General features: G+C 40.6%; 1 protein-coding gene across 1 annotated transcript in view; it reads left to right on the forward strand.

Annotated features, from left to right (window-relative positions):
• LOC117822427 (furin-like protease kpc-1) overlaps positions 1-15,504 on the forward strand; it is a 232,152-nt gene that overhangs the window by 199,061 nt on the left and 17,587 nt on the right. The window contains exon 17 of the mRNA XM_034697137.1: positions 14,691-14,814. Coding sequence (XP_034553028.1) covers positions 14,691-14,814 — 124 coding nt within the window. The remainder of the gene's footprint in view (positions 1-14,690; positions 14,815-15,504) is intronic.

The raw sequence follows: 15,504 nt of genomic DNA on the forward strand, positions 1-15,504 counted from the left end.
CAGGTCGCATATATAAAAATACAATATACGTTATAAATATCTCAATTTCGCCTCTAAATATACCTCATTATGTAATTTAAACATGTTCTTAAATAATAAAAAGACTGTATGTTGCTTTATGGAATGCATAATGTATGAAGTTTGATAAAATGATGATTGAAATTTATTGAAAATAAATACCATTTTCATAATTTTCAACCACATTTTCAACACGGTTTGACTACAAATTAAAGGGGACATATCACGCTTTTTTCATCAATATATATTGGTCTAAGAGGTCCCCAAAACATGTTTTTAAAGTTTATGCTCAAAAAAACACTTTGAAATCAGATTTTGGCATGCCTGAAAAGTCCTCTTCTTCATTCCTCATCAGAACACTCTGTTTTCTCTCTGACCACGCCCCCTCCAGAAGTGGATGTGCCTCGGCTCTCCAGCACGTTGATTTAATGTTTACATGTTGGCTGAATATACACGGCTGCTCAGAGATCGCGTTACTTCAACCCTCTGAATCTGATCCTGACGGAGAGGCGCCTGCAGCAGGACCTTTCTGAAGGATTGGTCATAGATTTAGTGTTTCTTGTTGTTTTATTTATCAGTATGTAGACGTGTGTCTTGGTACACAGCTACGAACATGTAGCTATGTGGATATGCTCATTAGCGCTAGCACTTATCCATGACAAATAAAAATCATCCACTAGATCTTCAAATCTGCAGACGTGGGGAGTAAAACCGACCTTTGTGTTTATTAAGACAGCCTACAACTAGCATGCCTCCCTCCTAAGCTCCTTGTTAGCACACATGTGTGCAGGTAATGAAAAACGGAGGGGGGATTCAGTATTATTTTATACAGTCTATGGGCTGAACAAGCTCCGAGCTCTGACTCCGTGACAGACCGGATATTGTTGTTACGTAACAAAAACACTGAAGTCTGAAACGGCTCGTTTCACACACATTTACAGAAAGGTGGAGAAATCAGAACAGGGATTTTTTTCATTCTCGGGGGGTTTGTAGACATGCCAGGGACACATATTTCAGGTAAAGAACCATTAAAAAGTCAATTTTGCATGATATGTCACCTTTAATTAGTTTTACGTTGCACCAATCCAGTAACTATTCCTCTTGAAGTTTCAGGAACAATTTGAAAATTTTTTTCATCCAAACTTTTTCAAACTTGTTAAAAATATCCCTGAAAAACCTGGAGTGGGTCTCGGATCCACAGCTGACACTTTGGATGTCTCTGTGACGTCTTTCTGGTGCATGAATTACTCACACCTGGATTACCCGTGCACTGCATGTATCTGATTTTATACATCAGGTATTTTCGGAAAAAATATATCACACTGTATCAAAAACTGATATATATAATATGATACGCTTGGTGTTATATGGTTAAAAACAGCCAGAAATTACACTTAAAAACTGTCATTGCAGCTACTTTTAACCTGTTATCACTTAAGATGGACTCCCATAGACAAAATGCATCTCCTCAATCCTTAAACATGACTCTAAATCTGAGGAGGGATTCATATCTTTGTCCGACAAATACTACCCCCAAACCCGCTTCACAAGCATTCCCTTCGTGAACTTGGACTTCATGATATACAAAGAAAATTATAAAGCTTGTATATTAATTTTCCATACTCTTGCATACTAAAAAGCCTTTTCCCATTTACAGCCCCTCATGATATAGAAATATTTTCCTGCTTTATATTGTCCTCTTCCAGTAGCTGCGGCGTATAGAAGTTTAAAAATAGCCCAGCCCAGCCCAGCACAGCTCAGCTTGGTTCAGTTCATTTTACCATAGCAATGTGAATCATCCTCTACTTTCATCTCCGAGTTTCAGCCAAGCATGGCAATCTTCATTTTCCTCCCCGCACTCTTTTCCTTTTTTTTTTCTTTCATAGATGTGCTGATGTTTGATATGGAGGAAGGAGCTAAAATGGAAGGGAAATTAAGACTGGAAGGTTAAGTAACCTTGGCCAGGTTTGACAGACACAATACTGCCGACGTCTGATTAGAATCCATACTCACAGACAGTAGCACGCTGAGGTCATTTACTGTATATACGTGTGGGTGGAAGAAGTAGAGGTTGGGGGGGTGGGGGGGCCTCACTCTGTATATGTGTGTGTGCGTGTGTGCAAATAGGCATCAGTCCTTGTAAACAGTTGGAGGTTTATAGAGAAAAAGCTGTGAAGATGAAAGACACCCACCCCCTGTCCTCTATCACCTACCTCTTCCTGCAAACACACACACACACACACTTTCTCTCTACCTCTCTGTCTCTGTGTCTCTCCCACGTCCTCGTGCAGATTTACTGTCCCCTCTGTGACCAATTACCAAGGCCCAGTGTGTCGCAGAGACAGGGAGGAAACACCATGAAGCCGAGCCACATAACGACGCTGCTGCTCATTACTGGAGGGCCGAGACGAGTCACCGTGATGCTCACAACACGAATTAACACCAGCGTCTTACGTGCTGCATGCCTTTGCACGCTGCTAATCAGCACATACTCACACTCTGATTGGTTTTGCACTGGTTGTCAACTTAACCACAGATTGGAGGGAAACATGTACACAGGGAGTCACAAATACAAGGCGATAGAGATGAGAAAGTGTGTCACTCTGCTTGAAGTCAAAGCAGAAGGAACAGAGAGAAAAGGACAAAGGCGCCTGGAACAGAAACTTGTATTCAGGCCTGAAATGCCCTGACTGACTTTTGAATTAGAGACAATGAAGAGTATATATATATCAAGAATTATAGCTATGCATTAGGTTGAAAAAAATGGTTAATTACAGTCTATTTTCTTTATTTATAAACACGTTATTTTTGCTGCTGGTTCTAAAAAACTCCTCTTACAATCAGCTGTGCCATCCAATTCAGGAATCTCAAAGATGCATGAGAAAAACACAGTCAGACGAGGAGAGAAATAGGATATATATGTGTAAGGATTGCAGAGATTGAGGCCCTGGGAAGAGACTTTAACTGGACTATCTGCTGGATCAGTGTTTAAAAACTCAAGGGCGGGGAGAGGAGGGGGTCTGTAGACAGTCTATATTGATTCGTCATGATGACAATTGTCAAAGAGCACTGTGGTGCTGGTGGAATAAAAGCGGGACTGAAGTGAAAAGGGAGCAAGTCTTATGGCTCGAGGCACAGCTGACCTTCCAGCGCTGTGAAGGAGACGACACCACAAGGCTAGAAATACCCTCTCTCTCTTTCTCTTTCTCTCTCTCTCCTCGTGTGTGCTCTCCTCTGTGCTTGCTCTACCGCCATCTGTGGTGCCTCTGCTCAGCTTAGGGCTTTGACTGTTTATAAGGGAACATAATTACGGCTATTAAATATACTAACTATACTGCTATGACGTAATTAACATGATGATCAAAACCATTTAAATAAATTCATCAATACTGCTCAGGGATAGTTGTATCAGATATTACTTTTAACTTGAACATCCTTCATCTTCGCTCATTCTCTCTCTCTCCCTGTTTCTCTTTCTCTCCTGCACTCTTTGTCCGCTTTTTTTACACTCTTTCTTAGTCAGTCGCACACACACATGTAAACACACAATCTTTTTCTGTGTCCCCAGCTGAAGTGTTCTTTTTAAAGGGTTGTTTCACCCAAAAAGACATTTTCTCCTTTCCCTCCAGTGGCATTATTCCATGGAGACAGCTTTTACATGAAGGTTTCAGGATACATTTTTTGTATTTTTAGCTAAAATTATGCGTGTTTATCTAATGTTGCACACTGAAACTCACTTTATATTCACCACCTTACACTTGTGTGTAGATGCACTGCCTGTGTCCGATTTGCAGAGACTCATGCTTCCTCCCACCGCTGGTCAGTCGCCTTAAATTTAGGAGTCTTATCAATCAAGCCCGACCTCCACCATGTTTATTAACTTAGTAGTGTACCACTGTTTAATTGAAATGAATGATTATGAGGGAGAAATGCTGTGTGTCCTGCTTGCTTTGCACACTGAATCAGTTAGAATACAGCATCATAATAAAATACCTCTCTGTATTTTATACTGCTATATAATAATTGCACAGGTGTATAAAATGCAGGTCACTTTTTAGATGACAAAACGGTATTAAAAGTGTTTCTTATGTTGTATTCTTTTGTGTATTTTCTTGTGTGTCGGTAGTGTTTCCTGTTTTATTTTGTAGTTCTTTATCCCTTTGTTTCTAGTTTAGTTTCACTTCCTGCTCTTGTGTGTTTCCCTCCATTTTTGATTCCAGTCATTAGTGTCACCTGTGTTCTGTGTTCCACACCTGCGTTAATTACTCTGTGTATTTAGTTTCTCAGTTTCCCCTGTCCTGTGTCAGATCTTTACGTCCCTCCTGTGTTCTCTGTGAGATGCTTTCCTCATGTTCCCTGGGTTTTATTTTGGACTTTTTGGATTTAGTTTCTTAGACATTTCAGTTAGTTTTGTTTTTAAACTGCACCTGGGTCCTCCTTCCTCCGTACTTCCAAACGTGACAACATGGAAGTCAATAGGTTGTAGTAACTAGCTTCAAACCCAGGATCAAGCCAACCACCTGCCACATTGCTGCAACAGCTAGCTGTGTGTCTAGGTAGAAACATATCAGGTGCACAGCTACAGCTTACCCACATCTTACATTCAACAGGGCGGAGTAAATCAAGCTTTGGTCTCAACCGCCAATACTGTGGGGATGAATGGAACATTATTTGTGGTGCAAGGAGTATCGCAGAATCACATTCAAGAAATTCAGTAGTTCTCTGTATGGAATCTGTCCCACCATTACTTCAGGTATTGAAAAAAAAAATTATTCTGCTGGATTTCCTTCTGCAAACTGTAACTGCTCCTGCGAGGAGCTTTTTATACTTGTATAAAACCCAAATTCATCCTGCCTGTGTTGGTTTGAAGTGAAGATAAAACTTTCAGAGACAATTACCTCAAAAACTGTACGGGTAAGAAAAAATCCTACGTTATCCAGGGAGGAATATATCCCCCTTTATATAATAAGTAACACATGCTTTAACAAAGAATGTGTATAATGCAATTACTGCTCTTTAAAAATAACATAATGTCACACTCAAACACAGGAAAACAAATCCATGAATACACACGTCACTTTCCCTTATTCTCCACCTGGCTCCACGGTGTCACTTCCACAGGGAGGTGTGGCAGGCTGGCAGCAGTATTTGAGCAGAGACACCTCTGATTCTCAGAGGAGTCTGAGCTTCAAGCTAACTGTGTCGTGTGTGACTACTACTTTAGGATTATAATGGCATTAGTAAGACATTATCATCACACACACATCCTTACCATAACTGACAGATAATATATCTACCATCATCTTCTTTGATTCCTCCTCTGTAGTCACACTTGCTCCCCTTGGAGAACAGCACGAATTGAACACTCACAGTGACAAACTGATCAAGGAACAGCCTGCAGATCATGAAGAATCTTTGGAGTCCAATAAGTGCATGCAGCCAACAGAAAATGTTGACATTCAGTCATTGATTTGTATCATCATTGATTTGATGCATTTTTTTTTGTTACACGTTCAATAAATTCATCATCAGAAGTGCTGGCAACAACTTGAATTTAGACATTTCATTAAAATTGTGAATACTCAGATCTCGTTTCGTTATGAGTTTCAGAAGAGATGTAGCTCACTCTTGAAAATTAAGTAAGACAGAGAAGGTACGAGCAGTTTTCTTTCTTTTGTCTATGCAACTGAGAAAATTAAGATTCTGTATTTATTTATAGTTGATTTGTTAGGGTCAGATACAGTATACACAGACAAACTGAGCACAATCATCCCATGAAGTATCACAGGCTGTTTTCATAACCGCCTACTATACTAGCAGTACGTACTGATTTGGACAAAATTCAGTATGTAGTATACAAAATCTGCAGTATGTCAAAACTACCCGGATGTCTTACTGAGTCAAGAAAATGTCTCAGTATGCTGCGGACCAGTCTGCCTGGCGTACTGTTTCCCACAATGCACAGCGCTCATTCCGCTTTTTCTTTTTCTTCTTTTTTTGACGGGGGGAACTCAGTTTTTAGGTGCTGTGAAAATTATTAAATTACATATAAACCACTTCACTTTTTTTCTTTTTTTTTAGCTTGTTTGTACTGACTTTATTTATTTTATTATTTTTTTCAATATATGTTTTTATAATTATTATTAATTCTAATTAAAATTCAAGGCTCATTTTGTGTACAAAGCAGATTTTCAGACAAAGATATGTACTGTCACCCCTTCCCCCAAGCACACAAAAAAAAAAGAAATAGAATAATAAGTAAAATAATAATAACAGACCTTTGACTAAAAAAGACATGACACATGTCAAAAAGTAAGATTAGCAAAGACAAAAGAAAAAAATGGACAAAAAGCAGAGAGAGAAAAAAAAACAACCAAAAAACCAAAAGTATTAGCAAATAATAAGTCGTCCTCCAACTCCCATCCATGAAGAAAGATGCAAAGTGATGTTGGATTTGTCATCTCTTATGTAGTTCTAGGCACCATTTTTTTCCACTCTGAAGGGACTTCTTAACATTTTAAATCATAAGTGATGCTAAAGAAGCTTGACCGTTGTTTACCTTCGCTTTTCGAAGCCTGAAATCTAGCGACGCCGGACCCAGTATCCAGCAAAACAGATCCAACAGAGCAGTCATACTACATACTACCTTCAAACACACTATGTATTATGCAGTACGTACTGTATAATACATTGGTAGGTAGTATGTAACATGCACTTTTAAGAGAATAGAATTTTAGTACAGCTAGATACAATAAAACACACAAAAAATACAAACAAAATCAGACATGAGTGCAGGTTTGTTGCTGAATTAACCAGGATGTGCTGGCTCTCTTAATCAATCAATCGATCTTTATTTGTATCGCACCAAATCACAATAAACGTTATCTCAAGATGCTTTTACAAACAGAGCAGGTCTAGACTACTCTATGTCAAATTATGAACAGAGACCCAACATCAAGACAGGATAAGACTCAGTCTGACCCCATCATAATCCACCATGAGCATTGCACCTCACAGTATTTAGCTAGTTACAGCGACGAGGACAAACTTCCTTTAACAGGCAGAAACCTCGAGCAGAACCAGACTCATGTTAGACAGACATCTGCCTCGACCAAGTTGGGTCTGGAAAGAGGGATAGAGGAGAATAAGAGACAGAGGGAGCGGTGATAGTGATGAGATGAGTAATAGTAGCTGTTGCCGCTGGAGTCCAGCTCGTCCGTATCAGCTGGAGTCTGAAACGTCCACAGCAGGAGGACGTCTACGGCAGCTCAGAGGAACCTACGAGACAAGGGAGCTCAGGGACTCCAGAAAGGTCTATGGTTAGTAACTTTAATGGGACAGGGAGAGTTAAAGTAAGTGATGAGGAGGTTGGGGGGAAGGGGCTGAGATAGGATCCGAGTGTGTCAGTGTGTAAGTTCCCCCGGCAGTCTAAGCATACAGCAGCATAACTAAGAGCTGGTCCAAGCCTGATCCAGCTCTAACTATAAGCTTTATTAAAAAAGAACGTAAAAACCCCGGGGAATAAACATGGTGAAGTTTGTGACGAGTGTCAAGTGATCAGGTAGAGAGGTCCAGGTTTTTCCTCTTTTTACAGAGAGCACTGTAATGAAACTTTACACCACTTAAAGCTGCTCTGGTGGGTCTGAAGCTGTGTAGTCTCTTTATGTGTCTGCTGAAAGGTATAAGGGAAAGTCCATTTAAGCATTTGAACACAAATGTTACATAATGCAAATCAATAAATTTACTAAACCTTTGTATTTGCTTAATATGCGACAGTGATGGTGTCTAATTGTTGTTTTATCCAGGATTTTTAAGGCCTGATTGTAAAGGATGTAATGTAAACATATCATACCCAAGCATTTTATTTTAAAGAATTGATGTTACTTTGGAATCCCAATTTGTTATTAATGTTAAAAGTGGTAAAGTCATTTCAGACATTCCGCATAGCAAGAAGGAATACCCATTATTTTTGGTAAACAACAGCATACTGTAACTACCCAAACACAAACACAGCATCAAGTTTGGTAGACACACTGTCAAAGCTTTGCTAGTTTCTGCAGTGGAAACAAACTCACACAAGCATTTTCACCACCATGTACTCACAGAAACATGCACATGCACACACACACACACACACACACACACACACACACACACACACACACAGAAACACACACTTTAACTCACTCTGGCCCAAGGTGGATTTCTAGAGGTGCATACATTTGCATATATCTGCATGTTTAATGAGTTTTGGGAGATCAAGCGATCCGTGCGGCCCTTTGTGGGTATTTCTTTCTTTCTTTGTGTGTGTGTGTGTGTGTGTGTGTGTGTGTGTGTGTGTGTGTGTGTGTGTGTGTGTGTGTGTACGGGGGGGGGGGCAGGGTCTCCATGTAAATATCACCCACTGTGTGTTGGCACCCGTCACAGATGGTCGGGGGCGAGGGCACCCTGTGGGCACAGGATACCTATTTCTGTTTGTCTGCGTGCTTTGTATGAGACTACGAGGCTGAGAGTGTGTGACTCTACGATCACACTCCTTTATGTGTGTGTGTGCGTGTGTGTGTGTGTGTGTGCATGTGTATAGATTGCATTGAAGGCGGTTGTACGCACTTTGTGTTTTTGATTATGTTTGTATGCAGTGTTCATTAGTTTAATTGCGTTTATGTGAGTGTTGGTTGTGTGTGTGTGTGTGTGTGTGTGTGTGTGTGTGTGTGTGTGTGTGTGTGTGTGTCTTCACTGTGATAATGTACACTCATATATCTGTAAGTTCCACCTTTAAAAGTATGTGCGTGTGTTTTTAAATCTCTTATTATTTCTGCAGTGTGTGTGTGTGAATACAGTTCAGTGTTTTGCGTTTCTGTGTGAAACCTGGTGTGTGTGTCTGTTTAGTTGTTTGCCTCTAAGCATGCTGCAGTGTGTGTGTGCCTGGGCGCGTGTGTCTCCCAGCATGCAGTGTGGCTGTGATGGCCCTGTTTTGGATGATTGATGTGTTGGAGGGAGCAGCGAGGAGCTCAGGTTGGGCCAAAGCCTCAGTCTGACACACTGCTGCTTCCCTGCTGCTTTACATATGTAGACGCAGCAAGACTCCCCCCCCCCCCCCCCCCCCCCCCCCCCCCCTCCCTCGTCTGACTCTGGCTCCCGCTCCAATACAACCAACACTCACAGGTTCCTTTTTAGGGCTTTATTTTGAAGCCTCTGTTTATTCCGTGTGAGTCAGATGAGTCTTGTGCATATCCAGCGTCTTCCTGTTCAACGTTTTAACCCTCGTAGTCACCCAGTGCTGCGACAGTCAGAGGTGCTGGGGATGAAGTAAAAAATATTTATTCGTTTTTACTCTGACATTTACAACTTTTGCTCGTGTGTTTGCTTTTGTTTCATGGGTCAGGCAGGCAAAGGATTTGTTGTGTTGTCTTTGCGGCTAGTTTAAGGAGCAATTTCTGAGACGGCTTGTGAGCTTCTCCATCATCATTGAAATTACTTTTAAATAAAAACAAAAGTTTTCAAAGTTAAATGATCAACTTTAGCATCAAGTTGTCAAGTTCGTATATGAAAGTTGCATTTTAAAGGAGAAAATGCATTACAGTGGACAAAAAGGCAATTAATGCTGTTATATTTTACCATGTGTGTTTTTATTTTAGTGTCAGCAGCAGAAAAGAGAGATCGAGAATCAAGTGCAAACAGCACAAAGCACTGTTAGGTAGTCATTTAGCAAAGAAGATAGCATGTGTTCTATATGTATGTTGGTATAGTTTTATACAGACATTTATGCATGCACACTCAGCAAACTCCTGCTGATTAGAGGCACAGTTTTCATGTTATGTTGGGGATTATTGCCTTTAGTGGATAGGAAAGCTGGAGAGACACAGAAAATGTGGGGAGTAGAGAGTGGGGGAAGACATGCAGCAGCTGATAGAGGCCTGGAGTCGAACCTGCAACAGCTGCAATGAGGACTATAACCAGTGGTGTACACAGTTTCTTTCTTTCGTTCCCTCATGTCTGAAAGAAACCGTGCTAAAGTGCCCGCTTGGATTCCACTGTAGTAGATAAAACATTATAAGTTGCTTTCTCTGGTGCCCTTTCAGTGGAAATGCATGAGAAAGTGCCCTCTGGATGCTCCTCAAATGTATGATATGTAAAAAAAAAAAAGAAGAGCCCTCTGGATGCCCCTTTAGTTCATTATGATATGTTAATTATGTAATATAATCAATAATATAGAAATAAATCAATGGTTTTGTGTTTACCTTTGTCATTATTCAATTTTCCACCACAAATGGTTCAATAAATATTCACCAGGATGCATGGAATTAAGTGTGAGATGCCAAAATGTTCCACATTTAATTCCTTTTTCAACTGACGGCTCCATGATATTTACATGAAATTCTTACCCCTCATCACAAGCTGTTTCAGACTAGAGTTTGTTTTCATAACTAACTAGTTGTTGGTTGGTTCTAAATTGAACTGTGGAATATACTGTAACTCCGCCAGAAAAACTGTCTCACAGGCGAAACAATAAAGGCCTCCTTTCAGTCAAGGTGGCTGGAAAGACAAAAACACAGGGGTGTGTTTCTCATGTGGTTATTAATTTTAATGGATTAAAACACAGTTTATTGGGTGTTTATTGAGCTGGTTCCGGTCCAACCTTTTCACTGTAACCTGCATATTGTCCCTCTGTTATTCAGCAGCTGTCGTTCATACTTGTTGGGCACACAGCTGGCCCTGCACTCTCTGATCTCCACCCACATGCCCCAAAACACACTGATAACAAGGGTCTACTGAGTGCACTTTGAAGTTAATGACACTTTTATGAAACAGTGTACTAAACATAAATATCCTTCAATACAATGAAGTGTTTATCAGCAGAAAGAGCATCATAACACTGTTTTTACCTTTATTTGGCATATATTTTGCAGTCCTTATGTTTGAAGCAGCAACACACCAGTCAAACCAATTTTTTTTTCCATATTGTATCTGCAAATGTTGTCAGTTACACAGGCATTTGGTGTTTCATGTCCTTTTGTGTCCTGTTCAACTTCCATTATCTGTCTCTGTCTTCCTCTTATTACCTATATGTATCTTTGTCCTGTATTTCCCTCTCTGTCTCTCCTCCTCTCCTTCCTTCTCTTTCTAAACTCCTTGCTCTCGTCAGGTTCATCCTCTATCACTTGGTCTCACTTTCCCCTGCCTGACACTCACCCGTCTTGATATCCTGCCATCTCTCGCCGATCACTAATCCTCCCACCTCTCTTATTTTTTCGTCTGTAGTTTCTCTCCCTGGCTTTGAAATCCTTCCCCTCTCCCCTCTGTTCCTCTGCTTCTGCTAATCCCTTCATTTTCTTTGTCTCCCTTTTGTCTAAAAGTAAGATTAATTTCTCCTCCCTTTACGTCCAGTTTTTTTTTCTCTGCATGCTTGAAGCTCTCACACTTTGTATTTCACTGCAGTCCCACTGGTTTTTCATGTTATAGCTTCCAAAAGAAATAACTTCATGGATGCTTAGGTCAGGAGGGTACATTTATTTTCAAATATTCACTTCTGTCCAATTAGAAACATTTGACTTATGAGTTTTCTGAGCTACGGTTGGTTTGCAGCCGCTCAGAAAGCCATGTTGACCCACTAGAAAGGCATGCTGGGAGGCTGGCAGGCATGAGAGGCATATCGATCCACCTGTAGCATCCAGCTGTTTGTTTACCAACAACAAATCAATGCAGCACTCGGTTGGGGGCCCCCATGCCTGGCCTCTGGCCTGCTTGGAGGACTCACACATATAGAAAACACACACAGAAGCAGGCTGGGCAGCGGCTCTGCAGAGGAAGAAAGTTTATATGAAGTGCAGTCCGTCTGAAGCCTGCTGCGGGCTACTTTGGACTTTTTGTATGACATAACGTCAACACATCCCAAAACCTGTTTATCTAAAAACTTGAGGTCATAACCAGCTTGTCTTTTGAAGACGATCATCTGTCTGCTTCATTTCAAGGTAAAACGAGGCCACTTGTAGAGGTAGAGTTCTGTTACAGGAGATGTTTCTGGAACCTTATAAATTATCTTTGAAGGGTACCAAGGTCACCCCGCCAAGACCTGAAAAGTCATCATGGGATAAACTTTATTATGTCATTTCATACGTCTTTATTAGCCACAACTGATGTTTGTCTTCCAAGTTATGAAAGCGAGAGTCAAGACTGACTACAACTTGTTTTTATTTTTTATTTGATTCATTAATAAAGGGACCATGTACAATACTCCCGCGGCAACAGCTACTACTACTCGTCTCATCACTATCACCGCTTCCTCTCTCTCTTATTCTCCTCTATCCCTCTTTCCAGACCCAACTCGGTCGAGGCAGATGTCTGTCTAACATGAGTCTGGTTCTGCTCGAGGTTTCTGCCTGTTAAAGGAAGTTTGTCCTCACCGTTGTAACTAGCTAAATACTATGAGGTGCAATGCTCATGGTGGATTAAGGTGGGGTCAGACTGAGTCTTATCCTGTCTTGGTGTTGGGTCTCTGTTCATAATTTAACATAGAGTGGTCTAGACCTGCTCTGTTTGTAAAAGCGTCTTGAGATAACGTTTGTTGTGATTTGGCGCTATACAAATAAAGACTGATTGATTGATTGATGTACAATATGAACATAAATGTCACCATTTGATGTATTGTACCAGAGTTAGCTTAAAGCTAATCAACATCTGCAGTCCCTACTAACTAAGACTCTAACTTAAAAATCTTCAATTAAATGTTCAGACGTGCAACCTTCTCTCTGCTGGTCTGCACTGAACAGAAGTTAGAAGTCACTGTTGTTAAATTCAAGTTGAATAATGTGTCGTTTTTTCTTTTATAGAGTCTAGTGCAGTGTTAAGTCAACAGACTCATGAATTAACCTTGATCCTCATGATTTAAACCTTTGATCAAACTGCATGATATCAGCCAAGCAGGTGACAGTGACATTGATTTTGGAAATGACAGTTGCAAATGTTGTCCCATGTATGTGTCATAGCTTATAATAAACGATGAAGTATTCAGGACATGTCACTTTGTACCAAAGGCATTTCATACGTGTTTTACCTTTTCCTGCCAAGCTGGAACTTCTACCACATGTTCAGAGATTGTGACCATTTGCTGAACAGAGCACCGCTCCAATTAGATATTATACAAGAGTGTATTACAGTCCCTCATGAATTTATCAAAGTTACTTACACGATCCCTGAGAGGAACCACCTCATATTACATCGAGGGGCAGCTGGAGCTCAGTGTTAGATTTGGCTGTCTATCAGAGTGTATAAAAAATGGACGTAGCATCCGTGACATCACCCATCTGTTCCTGAAGCGCTGATTTGAAGCCAATCGGCGGGTGCCATATTGGAAATGCTGAACACAACTAAACTTCATCTGAGCTAGTGTGAGGTAAAGAGGCGGGCCTTTAGCCTTTTTGCTAACTGCTACAGGGTGCCCACCTGTCAATCAAGTCAGCCAAGCCCTTATTTAGGCAAAACTCATAAGTTTGATATCTTCAAATGTAATGAGTTATAAAAAAATTGCCCCCCCGTACAGTGTCTGCCAAGAGAGAAATTAGCTTTTCAGACCTAAACCGTTTTTTGAACCAGGCTGTAAATATGTTTATTAATGCTGCAAAGATCTTTTTTTTTGAATGGGTGCTTATGTGGTTTTCGGTGTTTTTACAGCCAGCCTCTAGTGGACGGTTGATGTACTGCAGTTTTTAGAACTTCCGCATGGGCTTCATATTTTAAGACCGGAGGTTGCCGCTTGGTTCAATCCCAGGTGGCGCTGTCCTTGGGAAAGACACTTAACCCCGAACTGTGCTATCTTTGTATGAATGGGATTAGTTAATACTGATGTGCTCCTTACATAGCAGCCTCTGTCATCAGTTATGAATGTGGTGTGCATGTGATGTGAATGGGTAATGGTGACATGTAATATAAAAGCATTTTGAGTGGTCAGAAGACTAGAGAAAGTTATTTCAGGCTTTATTGCATGAGTGTAAGATTAGCACATTTATAAGAATATCAAAACTCTACATTTATTCTTTCTAAAAAATACAGTTGTGGTGGAATCCGATGTTTTATATTGCACAATAATGTATCATTTCCAGAGTCTTTAGCATAGTCAAAGCTTCATCCATAGCACACAACTACAACTAGATAATAATGACAGTTTGCCTCCATGTTTGTATTTATGCTGAGGTTTATGTGAAATCCTGAGTTCATAGATTTCCACACTGAATTATGTAAATGCCATGAGCTGTATAATCATGTCTCTCTGTCAAATGATGGCAAAACCTGTGACTTTTCGATCGCTTAATACAGCACATTTACTAAATATAGTTTGTCTTGATCTCAGCATCAAGCATTCATGGTCTTTATAGAATGCTGCATTGAGAAAATCTGCTGTTACCTCACCTCAACTTCTGCTTTGGATAGCATCAAAACTCTCCAGAGACAATGTTTTATTTCATATTAAAAGGATCAATAAGAGGCTTTTACCAAAGACAGTATGCTGAACAATATATTATTGAATACATAATCTTGGTTGGAATATCCTGTCAGTTTTTGGCCTTCTTTAAAATCAGACCAAACAACCACATGTGTATGATTTAAAATGTTAGGTGCAGGAAGAAGGATTTTAGGCAAAAGATGCCCTCACTGATTTTTTTGTTTGTTTCCAGGTGGCTGACCACAAAGGCACAGCGTGGAAATGTCAGAGGCCAAAAGAAGAGGAGGCAGCAGGAGCAGTGCTGAGTGTTACACTCATCCTCTACGGCACCTACCTCCCACATAGGAGCATGCACGGTATGTGATAGTGTCAGCTGTTTGCACTGATTTAAGGAAGTCCATTCTGAGGTTAGAATCAATCAATCAATCTTTATTTGTATAGCGCCAAATCACAACAAACGATATCTCAAGATGTTTTTACAAACAGAGCAGATCTAGACCACTCTATGTTAAATTTTGAACAAAGACCCAACACCAAGACAGGGTAAGACTCAGTCTGACCCCACCTTAATCCACCATGAGCATTGCACCTCACAGTATTTAGCTAGTTACAGCAGAGAGGAAAAACTTCCTTTAACAGGCAGAAACCTCGAGCAGAACCAGACTCATGTTAGACAGCCATCTGCCACGAGCAGGTTGAATCTGGAAAGATGGGTAGAGGAGAATAAGAGATAGAGGGAGCGATGTTAGTAATGAGATGAGTAGTAGAAGTTGTTTCAGCTGACCAGCATTATGTAGCAGCTTCAGTCCGGAACGCTCAGAGGAACCTACGAGACAATGGAGCTCAGGGACTCCAGAAAGGTCTATGGTTAGTAACTTTAATGGGACAGGCAGAGTTAAAGTAAGTGATGAGGGGGTTGGGGGGAAGGGGATGAGATAGAATCCCAGTGTGTCAGAGCGCCAGTTCCCCAGGCAGTCTAAGCCTATAGCAGCATAACTAAGAGCTGGTCCAAGCCTGATCCAGCTCCAACTATAAGCTTTATCAAA

This window comes from Notolabrus celidotus, chromosome 12, assembly GCF_009762535.1.
Source record: "Notolabrus celidotus isolate fNotCel1 chromosome 12, fNotCel1.pri, whole genome shotgun sequence".
Classification (NCBI taxonomy): Eukaryota; Metazoa; Chordata; class Actinopteri; order Labriformes; family Labridae; genus Notolabrus; species Notolabrus celidotus.